At 39.2% G+C, this 19273-nt stretch overlaps 1 protein-coding gene across 6 annotated transcripts in view; it reads left to right on the top strand.

Moving 5' to 3' along the window:
• The window catches only part of HELB (DNA helicase B), a 49983-nt gene that overhangs the window by 16436 nt on the left and 14274 nt on the right, over positions 1-19273 (top strand). For 4 of the 6 annotated variants that reach the window (XR_016037608.1, XM_088837037.1, XM_055396728.2 and 1 more), the window contains exons 8-11: positions 5804-5885; positions 6410-6469; positions 8143-8371; positions 9193-9336. Coding sequence is in view for 5 of the 6 variants with exons in the window: in XM_088837037.1 (XP_088693163.1) it covers positions 5804-5885; positions 6410-6469; positions 8143-8371; positions 9193-9336 (515 nt within the window). In the remaining variant the exon portion in view is untranslated. Of the gene's footprint in view, positions 1-5803; positions 5886-6409; positions 6470-8142; positions 8372-9192; positions 9337-15499; positions 18919-19273 lie in introns of those variants that run through there. The other 2 variants (XM_088837036.1, XM_088837038.1) reach the window with 2 other exon arrangements.

The following is a 19273-nucleotide window of genomic DNA, read 5'->3' as shown; positions in this document are numbered from 1 at the left end:
CTTAGCAAGCTTTAAAAATAGTGTAGTGGTTTACTCAAAATTGAATTGGCAAAGATTTAAATGGTTATTATTGAGAATTTATTGTAGTTGTCATAGTTCTTCAAATTATGTGCTTCTTACTTAGCAGCTTTCACTCGGCATGTGGCATTAATTGACATCCAGCTTTATCTGTAAGCCTTTCCTCCTCCGTGTGTGTCCCCATCTCAGTTCCCTTGGGTTAGTGTTCATTCACACATTACGATATGCTTTTTTTAAATGAGATCATGTAATAATGGGATTCCATAAATGTGTTTTTGGTGGTGGTTTTTTTTAATTATAGAAATCATTTATATTCCTTAACAGAAGTCAAATGATACAGAAGTGTTTGAAATAAAAATTAATATTTCCTTTGATTACCTACTCCTCTTCCCCTGAGTCAACTCCCATAAAAGTTACATCCATAGGAAGAGCTTGGTGTTTATAAAACTTAATTATATCCATGTGTATGTGCTAAGTGACTTCAGTCGTGTCTGACTCTGTGCAACCCTATGGACTGTAGCCTGCCAGGCTGCCCTGTCCTTGGGATTCTCCTGGTAAGAATAGTGGAGTGGGTTGCCATGCATACACAGACCAATTTAGTTTTATATAAATTGGATTATAAGCTATATATTGTTTTTTGGCTTGTTTTTTATTCCAAATGTTGTGAATAATGTATAGATAATGTTTATCCTCACCACAGCTTAGTTCATAGTAGATAATAGTACGGTTGAAGAAAATGAGACAGCTATGGTTTAGAGACTTTCTTTCTCTGCTGTTCCACTTAGATCTACCTGAAATAAGTTTAGTTTTATTTCTGGCACCCATTCTTCACATTAATGTGAATGTACTTTAAAAAAAAGTTTCAGAATGGTAGCAGAGCTTAGCTGATGCTGTTTCTCTCTCTTAATTACAAACTTCAACTGGAAAATGAGTCTCTTCTTTAAGAGAATTAAATAAATACTCCTTAGAGAGGCATATAGTACTTTTTCATGAATAATTAAGTATTATTACTTAATACTTAAGTAATAAGTATTTCTTAATAAATTATCCAGTTATTCCCATTATTGCAAGATAGAAAGCCCTGAGACAGGCTTCATAGCTGGGCTGGAATTCCAATGATGTTAAAATGTGAGAAAAAATGTGTATCTTAAAATCAAGGAAATACAGTGTGTATATTGATCTGGGAGATGTAGGGAGAGGAAACAAAGCAGGGAGCAGAACAGCATGATCCTGTTCATGTGAAAGAAAACAGGGTTCTGGGAGACCTTTGCAAGCAGGGCTTGGCTGGAGGTAAGCTGAGCGTTGGCCATGTTTTACTGATAACCCTTTCTTCATCTGAAAAATGAAGGGCTCCATGAGCAACTAATTCAGTCTTCCTAGAGCAAGGCTTACAAGTACTGGGCTTCTTAATTCCCTTTTAATTTATCCACGAGGGAAAGACCTAAAAGCCTGAAATGTTTTTCCCCAATTTTTATATCTTCTCTCTTTCCTGAGAAATGTTCCCCGATTTGTAACACTGCTAAGAGAGATGAGAGGAAGCCAGCTTCTCAGGCTGTGAGGAGGGACAAGCTGTAAGTGGACATTAGCACTGTCAGTGATCTGAGCGCTAAAAGAGGGAGGCTGGCCACCCTACCCTGTTGGAAAACTTCTTTTACTTCCAAGGGCCTCTGTTTCACTTTCGTAGCAAGGATGTAATCAGTGGTGAGAGTTAAACTATTTAATAGCTGGTAAAGTCTGGTCACTATTGGAATAGATGCCCTTCCTGTGTCAGGATTAACCTATTAGTTGTTGAATCATGGGGAGATCTGGGGATTCTGGAGGAGGGAAAGACATGGTTGGGGTGCAAGGAAGGACTTTGTGGTGTTTGGGGATTAGCTGTTTCCTAGTCATTATAGAAATATCTCCCTATTTTATACAGGTCTGTATCAGCTAAATGTCAGCTCTGGATATAATAATACGTGCATTATATGCATATTGTGATGATTAAATTAAAGATGAAATCACAGATGCAAAGCATATAGATTCTCAAATTATAACTGATGACCACTAATGCCACCAGAGCTTAAAACAGAAGTTGTACATTAGCAATTCTGTTACATATTTTGTCCTCTTGCTCATACTTTAAATTCAGCCTTTACAAATCATCAGTAAATATGCAGTGATGATATTATAAATTAGGAGCTGTCTGGGCTAGTGATTGAGAAAGAATGTCTGGAACACTTGCCTTCATTCTGTTTTCTTTTGTTCTGGCTGATGAAGCAAATAAGGTTGATGCTCCCATGGTGAACCTGTATCCCATTTGATGAGACCCCTTAGCAGGAATTCTGAATTAGTTTCCCCTCAGTCAGTCTCTCCCATCAGGAAGCTTTCATAAGCCTGTTATTCTTATCCACCAGAGGGCAGACAGAATGAAAACCACAATCATAGAAAACTAATCAAACTGATCTCATGGACCACAGACTTGTCTAACTCAATGAAACTGTGAGCCATGCCACGTAGGGCAGCACAAGACGGACAAGGGTGGAGAGTTCTGATAAAAAGTGGTCCACTGGAGAAGGGGATGGCAAACCACTTCAGTATTCTTGCCTGGAGAACCCCGTGAACAGTATGAAAAGGCAAAAAGATAGGAAACTGAAAGATAAACTCCCCAGGTCAGTAGGTGCCCAATATACTACTGGAGATCAGTAGAGAAATAATCCCAGAAAGAATGAAGAGATGGAGCCAAAGCAAAAACAACACCTAGTTGTGGATGTGACTGGTGATGGAAGTAAAGTCTGATGCTGTAAAGAGCAATATTGCATAGGAACCTGGAATGTTAGGTCCATGAATCAAAGCAAATTGGAAGTGGTCAAACAGGAGATGGCAAGAGTGAACATTGACATTTTAGGAATCAGCAAACTAAAATGGACAGGAATGGGTGAATTTAATTCAGATGACCATTATATCTACTACTGTGGGCAAGAATCCCTTAGAAGAAATGGAATAGCCTTTGTAGTCAAACAGAGTCCGAAATGAGGTACTTGGATGCAATCTCAAAAATGACAGAATGATCTCTGTTCATTTCCAAGGCAAGCCATTCAGTATCACAGAAATCCAAGTCTGTGCTCCAACCAGGAATGGTTCTATGAAGACCTCCTAGAGCTAATACCCAGAAAAGATGTCCTTTTCATTATAGGAGACTGGAATGCAAAAGTAGAAAGTCAAGAGATACCTGGAGTAACAGACAAATTTGACCATGGAGTACAAAATGAAGCAGGTCAAAGGCTAACACAGTTTTGCCAAGAGAATGCTCTGGTCATAGCAAACACCATCTTCCAAGAACACAAGAGAAGATTCTACACATGGACATCACCAGATGGTCAATACCGAAATCAGATTGATTATATTCTTTGTAGCCAAAGATGGAGACGCTCTATACAGTCAGCAAAAACAAGACCAGGAGCTGGATGTGGCTTAGATCATGAATTCCTTATTGCCAAATTCAGAGTTAAATTGAAGAAAGTAGGGAAAACCGCTTTACCATTCAGGTATGACCTAAATCAAATCCCTTATGATTATACAGTGGAAGTGAGAACTAGATTCAAGGGATTAGATCTGATAGACAGAGTACCTGAAGAACTATGGATGGAGGTTTGTGACATTGTACAGGAAGCAGTGATCAAAACCATCCCCAAGGAAAAGAAATGCCAAAAGGCAAAATGGTTGTCTGAGGGGGGCCTTACAAATAGCTGTGAAAAGAAGAGAAGCAAAAGGCAAAGAAGAAAAGGAAAGATATACCCATTTGAATGCAGAGTTCCAAAGAATATCAAGGAGAGATAAGAAAGCCTTCCTCAGTGATCAATGCAAAGAAATAGAGGAAAACAATAGAATGGGAAAGACTAGAGATCTCTTGAAGAAAACTAGAGATACCAAGGGACCATTTCATACAAAGATGGGCACAATAAAGGACAGAAATGGTATGGACTTAACAGAAGCAGAAGAGGTGGCAAGAACACACAGAAAAACTATACAAAAAAGGATCTTCATGACCCAGATAACCACGGTGGTGTGATCACTCACCTAGAGCCAGACATCCTGGAATGTGAAGTCAAGTGGGCCTTAGGAAGCATCACTAAGAACAAAGCTAGTGGAGGCAATGGAATTCCAGTTGAGCTGTTTCAAATCCTAAAACATGATGCTGTGAAAGTGCTGCATTCAGTATGCCAGCAAGTTTGGAAAACTCAAAAGTGGCCACAAGACTGAAAAAGGTCAATTTTCATTCCAATCACAAAGAAGGGCAATTCCAAAAAATGTTCAAACTACTGCACAATTGCACTCATATCACACACTAGCAAAGTCATGCTCAAAATTCTCCAAGCCAGGCTTCAACAGTACGTGAACCGTGAACTTCCAGATGTTCAAGCTGGATTTAGTAAAGGCAGAGGAACCAGAGATCAAATTGCCAACATCTGCCGGATCATCAAAAAAGCAAGAGAGTTCCAGAAAAACATCTACTTCTGCTTTATTGACTATGCCAAAGCCTTTGACTGTGTTCAGTTCAGTTCAGTTCAGTTGCTCAGTTGTGCTTGACTCTTTGTGACCTCATGAATCGCAGCACTCCAGGCTTCCCTGTCCATCACCAACTCCCGGAGTTCACCCAAACCCATGTCCATTGAGTCGGTGATGCCATCTAACCTCACAACAAATTATGGAAAATTCTTAGAGAGATGGGAATACTGTGCCACCTAACCTGCCTCCTAAGAAATCTGTATGCAGGTCAAGAAGTAACGGTTAGAACTGGATATGGAACAACAGACTGGTTCCAAATAGGAAAAGGAGTACATCAAAGCTGTATATTGTCACTCTGATTATTTAACTTATATGCAGAGTACATCATTCGAAATGCGGGCTGGATGAAGCACAAGCTGAAATCAAGATTGCCAGGAGAAATATCAATAACCTCATATATGCAGATGACACTACCCTTAGGGCAGAAAGCGAAGAAGAGCTAAAGAGGCTCTTGATGAAAGTGAAAAAGGAGGATGAAAAAGTTGGATTAAAACTCAACATTCAGAAAACTAAAATCATGGCATCTGGTCCCATCACTTCATTGCAAATAGATGGGGAAACAATGGAAAGAGTGACAGATTTTATTTTCTTGGGTTCCAAAATCACTGCAGATGGTGACTGCAGTCATGAAATTCAAAGAAGTTTGCTCCTTGGAAGAAAAGTTATGACCAACCTAGACAGCATATTAAAAAGCAGAGACCTTACTTTGCCAACAAACGTCCATCTAGTCAAAGCTGTGGTTTTTCCAGTAATCATGTATGGATGTGAGAATTGGATTATAAAGAAAGCTGAGTGCTGAAGAATTGATGCTTTTGAACTGTGATGTTGGAGAAGACTCTTGAGAGTCCCTTGGACTGCAAGGAGATCCAACCAGTCCATCCTAAAGGAAATCAGTCCTGAATATTCATTGTAAACACTGATTCTGAAGCTGAAACTCCAATACTTTGGCTACCTGATAAGGAAGAACTGACTCATTGGAAAGGACCCTGATGCTGGGAAAGATTGAAGGTGGGAGGAGAAGGGGACGACAGAGGATAAGATGGTTGGATTGCATTACTGACTCAATGGACATGAGTTTGGGTAAGCTCCGCGAGTTGGTAATGGACAGGGAAGCCTGGTGTGCTGCAGTCCATGGGGTCACAAAGAGTCAGACAGACTCAGGGACTGAACTGACTGATTGAAACAGTGTTATAATTCAGTGCTTTTCTGTGTTAACCTTTTTCTCTTGAATTATCAGATTTATATTCTGCAGTTAGTACTTTACTCAAAGAAAAGGACCTAGAAGATGCGAAAACATCACAATTCATTGCATTTAGAAGGTAAAGCATTTTCAAAATTTTATTGTTTTTAAAAGTGCAACTTTTAAATTTCATACCTTATTAATCTAGATGCTATTGAAATGAGAGACTCTAGTAGTTCATCACTGTGAATTCTCTCTTATTTTGAGGTATTTCTTTGGTAGACCCAGCAGAAGGCAGTTTTTAAAGAGGGCTGTTCATTCATACGTTCATTCATTTTTTGGTCACACTGCACAATTTATGGGATATTAAATCCCTGACTAGGGATAGAACCCAGGCCCATGGCAGTGAGAGTACTGAGTCTCAACCACTGGACCACCAGAGAATTCCCTAAAGAGGGCTCTTTCTACCAAATATTGTATTTGGCAACTAATAGGAAATCTGAATGGAAGAAATACATATATTTAAATCAAAATTACTAAATACCTTTTCCTGAGGAAAGTTCTGGAAACTTTTGTTAGAACCCCATATATTATAATTGTTGGTAATAACAGTCTACGCAAAAGAGATTCCTAAAGTGACCCTTGCATTTTCCTGTGTTGCAGGCAGGACTGTGACGTGATCAACGCCTGCTGTTGCAAGCACTACACAGGACATCTAATCAAGTGAGGACAGTGCTTCCTGGATTCACTGTACTTTTGTTTGTTTATCATTGTAGTTGCATATTTAAAAATCTTCTTTCTCCATTGTGAAGTCAGATGATCTCTTCAATTAAGTAGACTTCCCTGGTGGCTCAGAGGGTAAAGCGTCTGCCTGCAATGCAGGAGACCTGGATTCGATCCCTGGGTCGGGAAGATGCCCTGGAGAAGGAAATGGCAACCCACTCGAGTATTCTTGCCTGGAGAATCCCATGGACAGAGGAGCCTGGCAGGCTACAGTCCATGGGGTCGCAAAGAGTTGGACATGACTGAGCGACTTCACTTTAGATCCTTAGGAATTTTTGGTAATCAGCGTAATGAGAAAAATAAGGAATAAAATTGTCCTTGTGGTTTCCTACCTCTAGCCTTTGCAGATTGAGCTTTGAGGATTTAGGGCAGTTTTTCAAATTAGATATGTGTGTAGCAACAGGATGCCTGCAGAGAGCACCTTAGGTGAACATCTGTCGGGGAAATAAGCGATTAGAAAAGCCATGCTGTTCACATGTAGGACAGGCTAAATAACTTCTCTTGCATTTATCAATAGTGCTTCCCTTGTGACTCAGCTGGTAAAGAATCCATCTGCAGTGCAGGAGACCCCAGTTTGATTCCTGGGTTGGGAAGATCCCCTGGAGAAGGGAAAGGCTACCCACTCCAGTATTCTGGCCTCGAGAATTCCATGGATTGTATTCGTTTTGCTGCTGCTGCTAAGTCGCTTCAGTCATGTCCGACTCTGTGCGACCCCATAGACAGCATCCCACCAGGCTCCCCTGTCCCTGGGATTCTCTAGGCAAGAACACTGGAGTGGGTTGCCATTTCCTTCTCCAATGTGTGAAAGTGAAAAGTGAAAGTGAAGTCGCTCAGTTGTGTCTGACTTATAGCGACCCCATGGGAATCACAAAGAGTTGGACACAACTGAGCGACTTTCACTTAATAATAGTAATACCATTTATTAAGTGCAGAGAATCTGGAAATGTGTAAGTTACTAGAGGATCTCCTTGTCTACTGAGGAAAGACACAAAAAACCCTGATAGGTACCCCAACAAAGGGTTAAAAAGCACACGATTGGGGCCATCGATTCTGGGTCTCAGTCTTGAGCAGGTAATTTCACCCTTCCATGTGAGTAAAAGAGCATACTTACTCAGAATCTCCCTCGTAAAGTTGTAGTAAGGATGAAATGAAATAGCATACCTAAAGCACTTACCAATTTGCTGCTATTGTTCTGATATAGTGTCATAATTATTATAATAGAAATATGTATAAATGTGTGAGACTTGGAGTAGTGATAACAGAGATTGAAGAGGAGAGGTTGAATTTAAAAGGTAGAGTCAGTAAGATTTTTGGTAACTTTTGGAATGTGAAGGGAAAGACAGACATCAGCCTTTATGCCAAAATTTCTAGCTTGAAAAAAATCAGCTGGGAAATGTCATTGAGTTTGAGGTGCTGCAATGAGTGTAGGTAATCAGACCACAACTGTGGGAGCCTCCTGATTTCTTGGTGACCTTTGGAGAACAAAAGTGATGTAAAGAGTCTGTGGAAATTATTTTGAGAATTGGATCAGATCTGAGTGGGAGTCAGTGCATAAAGAAAATGAAATTGAGGTTTTCCAAACTCTTATACTGTATTCTTATTTTCTATCCCAGAAACCATCAGAATAGACTTGAATTTGGAGTTGGTGATAAAATTTGTTGTACCAAGAATGCATATCTCTCAGAGTTACTCCCTGAAAATACCTTCAACAGTCAACAAGATAATGAATTAAAAGCTAGTGGCGAAGACTTTAATGGTGGTACTCCTGGTTTTGCTAAAAATAAGCATGACTTTGAAAGTGGTACTCGACTCTGCAATGGAGAAATATTTTTTATAACAGCGGTAGGTGGTAACAGAAAAATAGTACCTTTTTACCTATGAGGGATAGATTTGGTTTTCTTTTTATTGCCTGAAGATTGATTCAGAATCTAATCATATGAGAGCTGACATTTTTCTTCCATAATTTTTTGTTAAGAATTTTTGGCTTTATATTCATGAGGAATCTTGATTTGTAGTTTTCCAGTGACATCTTTTCTGATTTTATGAGGCCAACTAATGCTGGCCTCGTAAAATTAGTTGGGACATGTTCCTTTCTCTTACATTTTCTGGGAGACTTTTGAAGAAACAAATTTTTAATAAGTTTGAAGTGCTCAAGTAACAAAACCAAGGGACAAGTGACACACTTATTATGTTTTACAAAGCAGCATTTCCTTGGTTACTGTTTAAATATAGAAGCCATAGAAGTGGTCTCCTTGAATTTTCCCTCATTGTATAAACACCTTTGTAAACTTAAAAGTTTATTCTTTAAAATTTGTACAGAAAAGTGAACTCTTTGCCAAAAATATATGCAGACTTATGCAATCACTGTAAGAAGTAAAATGTATAGTCTTCAGAGTAAGAACAGCAACACAGACTATTCTATGAAGAGTCAAATTAAGGTTAAATTTCAATGACCAAAAACTTCCACTTATGTTTATTAAAGTATTTGGGTATGTCTGTATTCAGTTGGTGCTCAAGCATAGATTTTAAGCTTTTTGAAATTCTTAACAATGATTCATGCTATTTTATTTATAAGGTGCTTGCATTTTATGTTCAGTCCCAAATAGACCTTTGCAGAGTATGTGTTTGAAAACATAAATAGCAGTTATTTGTTTTGGTGACAGGATAAAACTGATGTAACTTTTGGAAGGAAAAGATTTTTGACCATTAATAATATGGCTGGCCTGGAAGTAACTGTGGATTTTGGGAAACTAATGCAATATTGTCACATAAAACATGCATGGGCAAGAACGATTCATACTTTTCAGGTAAGAGTGGACTTTTATAAAGTGATTTAAATACCTTGCCAAGAAGGAGTACTTCACATTATTTTCTTCCTAATTTTTATTGCTTTTATTATTTTTTTAAATTAGTAAACAAAACACACAATAGCACAGAAAATACTGTACAGACATTTTGCTTCAGATCTCTCTATATTTTCCAGATCTAAGACACTGTAGTTAAAGCCTCATTCTGCAGGTCTTCTTCCTTTGTCTCCCAGGGGGAGGGATCAGGACAAGGAGAACTGAATTTCCCCCTTGCTTTGTCTCTAGTGTCACTTGGCATGGCACTCTTAGTTCAGTTCAGTCGCTCAGTTGTGTCCGACTCTTTGTGACCCCGTGAATTGCAGCACGCCAGGCCTCCCTGTCCATCACCAACTCCCGGAGTTCACCCAAACTCATGTGCATCGAGTCGGTGATGCCATCCAGCCATCTCATCCTCTGTCGTCCCCTTCTCTTCCTGCCCCCAATCCCTCCCAGCATCAGGGTCTTTTCCAATGGCTCAATTCTTCGCATGAGGTGGCCAAAGTATTGGAGTTTCAGCTTCAGCATCAGTCCTTCTAATGAACACTCAGGACTGATCTCCTTTAGGATAGACTGGTTGGATCTCCTTGCAGTCCAAGGGACTCTCAAGAGTCTTCTCCAGCACCACAGTTCAAAAGCATCAATTCTTCAGCAGTCAGCTTTCTTCAGAGTCCAACTTTCACATCCATACATCACCACTGGAGAAACCATAGCCTTGACTAGACAGACCTTGGTTGGCAAAGTAATGTCCCTGCTTTTTAATATGCTATCTAGGTTGGTCATAACTTTCCTTCCAAGGAGCAAGCGTCTTTTAATTTCATGGCTGCAATCACCATCCGCAGTGATTTTGGAGCCCCCAAAAATAAAGTCTGACACTGCTTCCACTGTTTCCCCATCTATTTCCCATGAAGTGATGGGACCAGATGCCATGATCTTTATTTTCTGAATGTTGAGCTTCAAGCCAACCTTTTCACTCTCTTCTTTCACTTTCATCAAGAGGCTTTTGAGTTCCTCTTCACTTTCTACCATAAGGGTGGTGTCATCTGCATATCTAAGGTTATTGATATTTCTCCCAGCAATCTTGATTCCAGCTTGTGCTTCTTCCAGCCCAGCGTTTCTCATGATGTACTCTGCATATCAGTTACATAAGCAGGGTGACAATATGCAGCCTTGACATCCTTCTTTTCCTATTTTGAACCAGTCTGTTGTTCCATGTCCAGTTCTAACTGTTGCTTCCTGACCTGCATACAGGTTTCTCAAGAGGCAGGTCAGGTGGTCTGGTATTCCCATCTCTTTCAGAATTTTCCACAGTTTATAGTGATCCACACAGTCAAAGGCTTTGGCATAGTCAATGAAGCAGAAATAGATGTTTTTCTGGAACTCTCTAGCTTTTTCCATGATCCAGCGCATGTTGGCAATTTGATCTCTGGTGCCTCTGCCTTTTCTAAAACTGGCTTGAACATCTAGAAATGCACGGTTCACATATTGCTGAAGCCTGGCTTGGAGAATTTTGAGCATTACTTTACTAGCGTGTGAGATGAATGCAATTGTGTGGTAGTTTGAGCATTCTTTGGCATTGCCTTTCTTTGGGATTGGAATGAAGACTGACCTTTTCCAGTCCTGTGGCCACTGCTGACGGTTCCAAATTTGCTGGCATCTTGAGTGCAGCACTTTCACAGCATCATCTTTCAGGATTTGAAATAGCTCAACTGGAATTCCATCACCTCCACTAGCTTTGTTCGTAGTGTTGCCACTTGACTTCACATTCCAGGATGTCTGGCTCTAGGTGAGGGATCACACCATCATGATTATCTGGGTCATGAAGATCTTCCTTGTACAGTTCTGTGTATTCTTGCCACCTCTTTCTAATATCTTCTGCTTCTGTTAGGTCCATACCATTTCTGTCCTTTATCGATAAAGGACAGAAATGGCACTCTTACTTAGCTTGTCTTTATTTAAAATTTTGATGCTTGGTTCATTGTGGATATTTTTTGCTCTAAATTTTAACGTAAATTATTTTCTTAAATTGAAGTATAGTTGATATACAAAGTTTCAGGTGTACACCAAAGTGATTCAGTTATACATATAAATATGTATGCATATATGTTTTAAAATTCTCTTCCATTGTTATTATAAGATATTGAATATATCTAATTCTGTGTGCACTGTAGCAGGTCCTTGTTTAATTTATATACAGTAGTGAAGAAAGCTGATCGCCGAAGAATTGATGCTTTTGAACTGTGGTGTTGGAGAAGACTCTTGAGAGTCCCTTATACTGCAAGGAGATCCAACCAGTCCATTCTAAAGGAGATCAATCCTGGATGTTCATTGGAGGGACTGATGCTAAAGCTGAAACTGCAATACTTTGGCCACCTCATGAGACGAGTTGACTCACTGGAAAAGACTCTGATGCTGGGAAAGGTTGGGGGCGGGAGGAGAAGGGGACGACGGAGAATGAGATGGCTGGATGGCATCACCGATTCTGTGGACATGAGTTTGAGTGAACTCCGGGAGTTGGTGATGGACAGGGAGGCCTGGCGTGCTGTGATTCATGGGGTCGCGGAGAGTCGGACACGACTGAGCGACTGAACTGAACTGAACTGAACTGAGTGTGTATTTGTTCATTCCAAATTCCTGATATATCCCATCTCTCCCTACCCTCCCCATTCCCTTTTGGTAACTGTGTCTGTGTGACTGTTTCTGTTTTGCAAGTAAGTTTGTTTGTATCGTTTTATTAGATCCTACATATGTGATATCATATGATATTTATCTTTCTCTGTCTGACTTCACTTAGTAATAATCTGTAGGTCCATCCATATTGCTGCAGATGACATTCTTTTTTTTTTTGGCCATGTTGCAACTTGTGGGATCTTAGTTCCCTATCCAGAGATTAAACATGGGCCTGGCAATGAAAGCACTGAGTCCTAAATACTGGGCCATTAGGGAATTCCCTATTTTTAGTTTTTTAAGAAAATTCTATACTGTTCTCCATAGTGGCTGCACCAATTTGCATTACTGCCAACAGTATAGGAGGGTTCCCTTTACTCTATACTCTCCAACATTTATTATTTTTAGACTTTTTTGATGATGGTTATTTTGACTGGTGTGAGGTGATACCTCATTGTGGTTTCAATTTGCATTTTTCTAATAATTAGTGGTGTTAAGCATCTTTTCATGTGCCTGTTGGCCATCTATATTTCTTTGTAGAAATATCTATTTAGGTTTTCTGCCTGTTAAAAAATTTTTTTTGAGATATATGAGCTGTTTGTATATTTTGGAAAGTAATCCCTTGTTCGTTGCATTGTTTACAAATATTTTCTCTTAGTTCATAGGTTGTCTTTTCATTTTGTTTATGATTTCCTTTGTTGTACAAAAGTTTTTAAGTTCAATGAGGTCCTATTTGCTTATTTTTGCTTTTGTTTTCATTCCTTTGGAGTTGGATCCCTCAAAATATTGCTGTGACTTATGTCAAAGAGTGTTCTGCTTATGGCTTCCTCCAGGAGTTTTAAAATGGTTGGTCTTACATTTAACTCTTTAATCCATTTTGAGTTTATTTTTGTGTATGGTGTTAGAGAATGTTCTAATTTCATTGTTTTACACTTATCTGTCTAGTTTCCTCATCATCACTTACTGAAGAGACTGTCTTTTCTCCATTGTATATTCTTGCCTCTGTTCTTATAGATTAATTGAGCATAAGTTTGTGGTTTATTTTTGGGCTTTTTATCCTATTGCGTTGATCTTTCTGTCTTTTTTGGTGCCAGTACTATACCGTTTTGATGACTGTAGCTTTGTAGTATAGTCTGAAGCCAGCAAGTGTGATTCCTTCAGCTCCATTCTTCTTTCTCAGGCTTGTTCTGGGTATTTCAGGTCTTTTGTGTTTCCATACAAATTTAAAAAATTTTTGTTCCAATTCTGTGAAAAATGTCATTGGTAATTTGATAGAAATTGCCTTGAATCTGTAGATTGCCTTGGGTAGTATGATCATTTTAACAATGTTGATTCTTTCAATCCAAGAAAATATATCTTTCCATCTGTTTCTGTTGTCTTCAGTTCTCATCTATGTCTTATAATTTTTGGAGTATTCTGCCTCCATTTTATTCCTAGGTATTTTATTCTTTTCGGAGTGATGGTAGTAAATGAAATTGTTTCCTTAATTTCTCTTTCTAAATAGTTCATTGTTGTTGCTGCTAAGTCGCTTCAGTCGTGTCCAACTCTGTGCGACCCCATAGACGGAAGCCCACCAGGCTCCCCCGTCCCTGGGATTCTCCAGGCAAGAACACTGGAGTGGGTTGCCATTTCCTTCTCCAGTGCGTGAAAGTGAGAAGTGAAAGGGAGGTCGCTCAGTCGTGTCCGACTCTTAGCAACCCCATGGACTGCAGCCTACCAGGCTCCTCCTCCCATGGGATTTTCCAGGCAAGAGTACTGGAGTGGGTTGCCATTGCCTTCTCCAAGTTCATTGTAAGTGTATAGAAATGTTAACAAATTTCTGTATATTAATTTTGTATCCTGCAACTTACTGAATTCATCGATGAGTTCTGATAGCTTTCTGGTGGCATTTTTAGGGTTTTCTATATATACTGTCACATTGTTTGCAAACAGTAACAGTTTTACTTTTTCCTTTCCAATTTGGATTCTGTTTATTAATGTTTGTTTTTCTTCTCTGATTACTGTGGCTAAGACTTCCAAAAGTATGTTTAATTAAAGTGGTGAGAGTGGGCATCCTTGTCTTGTTCCTGATCTCAGAGGAAATGCTTTCAGCTTTCCACTGTTGAATATGATTTGTTGCGTTGTGGGATTGTCATATATGGTCTTTATTATGTTGAGTTATGTTCCCTCTATGCCAACTTTCTGGAGAGTTTATTTCTTTAAATTTGTTTTTTATGATTGCTGAGTTTCTTGGCATCCTCTTAAGTTTTGTGCCCAAAGCAAGTGCCTTATTTGCCCTCCCCTCATACATTCTAGCCTGGTAGGCTGCAGTCCATGGGGCCGCTAAGAGTCAGACATGACTGAGCGACTTCACTTTCACACATTGGAGAAGGAAATGGCAACCCACTCCAGTGTTCTTGCCTGGAGAATCCCAGGGACGGGGGAGCCTGGTGGGCTGCTGTCTATGGGGTCGCACAGAGTTGGACACGACTGAAGTGATTTAGCAGCGTACATTCTCACCCTCCTGTGAGGTGATTTCTGACCTGACTTTGTCCATTCATACAGAAACAGGGTAAGCACGTTTTACATAAATGGTATTGTGTTGATTATAGGTGTGTGTGTATATGTATAATATGCAACTTCTTTTTTGTTTGTTTAATCAACTTTATTGGGATATGATTTGCGTATGCATTTTAACTACAAAGTGGGGTGCATTTTGACAAAGGTATCCCCTTCTTCTACCCTTGTGAGGTAATTACCTTTTAAAAAAATTTATTTTTAATTGGAGGATAATTACTTTACAATATTGTTTGTTTCTGCCATACAACAACATGATTCAGCCACAAGTATACATATATCACCTCCCTCTTCAAACTTCCCTCTCTCCTTTTACACCATCCTACCCCTCTGAGTTGTCACAGAGCACTGGGTTAAACTTCCTGTGTTACACAGCAATTTCCCATTAGCTACCTGTTTTACGTATAATAATACATGAGTTTCAATGCTACTCTCTCAATATGTCCCACTCTCCCCTTCCCCTACTATGTCCACAGGTCTATTCCCTATGTGTTTATCTCTATACCTGCCCTGCAAATAGGTTCATTAGTACTGTTTTTCTAGGTTCCATATATGTGTTAGCATACTGTATTTGTTTTTATCTTTTGACTTACTTCAGTCTGTGTAACAGGCTCTAGGATCATCTGCCTCACTACAACCAACTCAAATTTGTTCTTTCTTATGTCTAATATTACACATAATTACCTTTTATTTGGGAATAATTTTAGATTTATAAAAGAATTGGGAAGTTAGTACTGAGAGTTCCCATATACCCTACACTCAGCTTTCCCTAATATTACCATCTTATATAAGTGGTATATTTATCAAAACTAAGAAATTACTGTTGGTACAATACTATTTACTAAAAAATAGAATTTATTTGTATTTCATCAGTTTTTTCATTAATGTCCTTTTTCTGTTCCAGAATCTCATTCTGGACACATTTGCATTTGGTGCAACTTGTTCTTGCCTGGAGAATCCCAGGGACGGGGGAGCCTGGTGGGCTGCCGTCTATGGGGTCACACAGAGTCGGACATGACTGAAGTGACTTAGCAGCAGCAGCTGTTCAGCTTTATTTTAATATTCTTGAGTTTTCAGAAGTTATTTGTGGCCCTGTTATTTATCTCACTGCTTTGAACTCCCCTCTCTGCTGTTATGTTTTATTATGGCAAAGCTGTATCAACCTTCATTCTAGTGTAGAAAATTTTATAGTTTAAACCATATCCTCTAATAGTAGGTACACATTAATTAGCATAGGTTTTTTTTTTAGTGGATTGTGTTTTATTTATTAACTTATCCCATCTATATCAAAAAGAATTTGAAATGGGTTACAAAAGTACCCACAGTTGAGCATGATTTTTTAAAAGATAAAGAAATGCCTGTCAAGTGGAAAATGAAGGTGAAGATGGCAAAAGGATTCCTGCTAGGAGCGGATTGGAATGAGTATATGCACTGTCCTATTTGCTTGTTAATATAGACTGCAGATTTACTTTTAAATTTCCTTGAGGACAGAGTTCTCAAAGCAAAGGAAGAAGCTGTCAGTTGACTGTGTCTATTGGATTAAATAAAATGAACAAACAGTTGTTGAGAAGGGCAAATATTCTTAGCTGTGAGATCCTGGAGAAATTTCTCCCAGGGATCTTGAGAATGGAGCCTCTAGAATTCTGGAAACTCATATTCTTCAATTTTTGGAAATTTTCTTAAATAATTTCATTATCTCATCCTCAGCTTTCTCTGTTTTTTAGAAGTTCTTTTAGAACTTCTATTATATGGTTATTGGACTTCCGAAACTGGTTACCTGAATTTATTAGCTCTCCTATTTTCAGTTTCATTAGCATTTTTCTGTATTTTCTGAGCGATTTCTTCAAATTTATAATCCAGTCTTTCTGTTGCATTTCTAGACAAATATATAGTGAAGGGTTTCTATTATTACTGGGTGGAGGCTGGAGTAGATACCTTGGAAGTTTTTCCATTAAATATGGCTCTTATTTCATGGTTGAAATAATAATGTCTCTTACCTCTGAGAAAATTTGTGATTGTTGTTTTGTGTCAGTATGCTTTGTTCTTCAAGTTCAGTTCAACAGCTATGTAGTGTGTCAGACTCTCTTCTGTGTGCTTAGTATATAGGTCAGTCCTTGTGAAGATTACACTGGGTGGGGAAGAAGATAGAAACGGATACAATTGTAAAAACAAACAAACAAGTAAACTATGTAGTACATGAGAAGGTGGTAAATGCTGTGGGAAGAGGGTGAGGATGAGCTGTAGGTGTAATTCTAAATAGGTGGTCAGGGTGAGCCTCACTAAGAAGATGGCATTTGAGCAAAGACTTGAAGGAAATACCAAAGTTCACCCATGTGACTGTCTGGGAGAAGAACATTCTAAGTGGAGGGAATAGCAAAGGCCAGAGTGCTAAGACAGGAAGCTGGCTGGCAGGTTTGAGAAACAGGAACATCAAGGAGGGCAGTGTGGGGAGAGTGACAGGAGATGAGGTCAGAGGCGTGTGGGCCAGGTCAGTTCCTCGGCCTTCTGGGGCTGTGTTAATCCAATATGGTAGCCAAATCTAGTCCACCACCTGTTTTGGTAGATAAATTTTTATTTGAACAAAGTCCTGCATTCATTTACATGTTGCTTATGGCTGCTGTTGAACTGCAAAGGAAGAGCTGAGTGGTTGCCATAGAGACTATCTGGTTTGTAAAGCCTGAGATACTGATACTTTGACCCTTCACAGAAAAAGTTTTTGACCCCTACCTACCCTAAGGTCTATATAGACTGTCAGATTCTAGGTCCATAAAATCTTGAAGGGTATTAATGATTTGTGTCTCTTTGTACAGATTGTTGAGTTTCAGAACAAATTTAGAGAAATAAAACTTGCTTCCTTTAAGAAGTTTGGCAGTGGTTAATGAGTTGAGGAAGATTTAAAGACATGGAGGTAAATGAGGTGAAAATAGGTGCACATGTCCCGCTTTCGGAGCACACTTTTGGCTGCAATTTAATTTTTATCCTCCTTCATTCAGTGAGACACCGGATGAACAGTGAGCAAGACGGACGTGATCTTGCCTTCACAGAACTTACAGTCCAGTGAGAAGTACAGTTGGTGACAGTCCAGTCTGGTAAAAATACTGTGATAGTGGAAGTACGTGATTCTGGAAAGTATGTGATGGTGCAGCTGATCTGGGGGTCAGATGGAGGCCAGGGAACGGGAGCATAGGCAGGACCACACGGAAGTTTTTTGTGCTGGATGGAGCCTGACATGTGGGAAGGAAAGGGAACAGGGCCAAGGCTGGCTCTTGAAGGGCTGTAGGAGCCATATTAAGAAGTTTGGACTTTTTTGAGAGCCCAGGGAGCCATTAATGGGTTTTAAGCAAAATCTGATGTGGCTGGGTTTGCATTTGACAGATGTGGCTGCTGGGAGGACAGTGTATTGCAGTAAATGTGGGTACGAGAAGACTGATTATGAGGCTGTTAAAGTTTTCTCAGTGAGACTTATAGGATGCTTAAGAACTCAGCTAAGTTTAGGTAGACATTTACCTGTTTAGGAAAACACAATATAAAGTACAAGGGCAGGGTGTTGTGTTGTATATCTGGCAAATGTATTTAGCTTTTGTAGAAATAAGTATCATTTAAATTCATTTCTGAGATTCAGCAGCATTAGAAGGAAATCTTTATCCAACTTTTATGATATGAAATGTTGATTTAAACTCTCTGTGTCCAGGAAGGTGGAAGTGTTTGTTGGGTATGGGGTTTGTTTTTAAGTGCAAATCTGTATTTTCTACATGCTTCATCTTGTTCTCTGTCTCTCCACAGTTCCTCTTTCAGCAGAGGAATGTGGGAGCATTGGGAGAGAGAATGGTTCTAACCCTTTCTTAGTCTACACTGGCACTGAAAACACAGGGATAAAGGATAGCCACAGTTTGATATTGTTTTCTTGAAATTGTTTTCTCACAGTTACTTGGTGACATTGGGCTTTTTTCTGGCCTATTCAGTTCTTGGTTTGCTAAACCCCCAAATCAAAGGTTTGTCATTCTATTTTGTTTATCTTGATAAGCGTATCAATAATAAATGGTTCAACATCGGAAAAATATGGAAAGTGGAAGAAAAAAAACCATCCATAGGTTTAACGGATTGGTTAAATTTTTGGTAGAATTTTCTTCCTGTTTTGCGATTTATCTTGTTTTTGTTACATATTTATGTTCACTTTGTATTTTTTAGATCAGAATGATTTTATTTTGTGTTACATGGTTGTGATCATTTTTATACATGTCTCCAGTTTTTAAAAATTTTGTTATATTGTAAAGCATTTTGATATTTGCAACATATATATATACTTGATGTAGAAAAATAAATATGTTCACCTATATTTATTTATCTGTTGTCCTGTTACTGGATATTTCAGGTGTGTGCTTTTGTTATAAAGGTAACATACATCAAGCCCATCAGTTCAGTTCAGTCGCTCAGTTGTGTCCGACTCTTTGCAACCCCATGAATCACAGCACGCCAGGCCTCCCTGTCCATCACCAACTCCCGGAGTTCACTCAAACTCATGTCCATCGAGTCGGTGATGCCATCCAGCCATCTCATTCTCTGTCATCCCCTTCTCCTCCTGCCCCCAATCCTTCCCAGCATCAGAGTCTTTTCCAGTGAGTCAACTCGTTGCATGAGGTGGCCAAAGTATCGAGCCCATACAACCATTTCAAATCCT

This window comes from Moschus berezovskii, chromosome 6, assembly GCF_049115385.1.
Source record: "Moschus berezovskii isolate FMDL1 chromosome 6, NW_MosBer_1.0, whole genome shotgun sequence".
In the NCBI taxonomy this organism is placed as follows: Eukaryota; Metazoa; Chordata; class Mammalia; order Artiodactyla; family Moschidae; genus Moschus; species Moschus berezovskii.
Note: the sequence above shows the minus strand (reverse complement) of the source record. Positions and strands in the feature narration are given on the sequence as shown.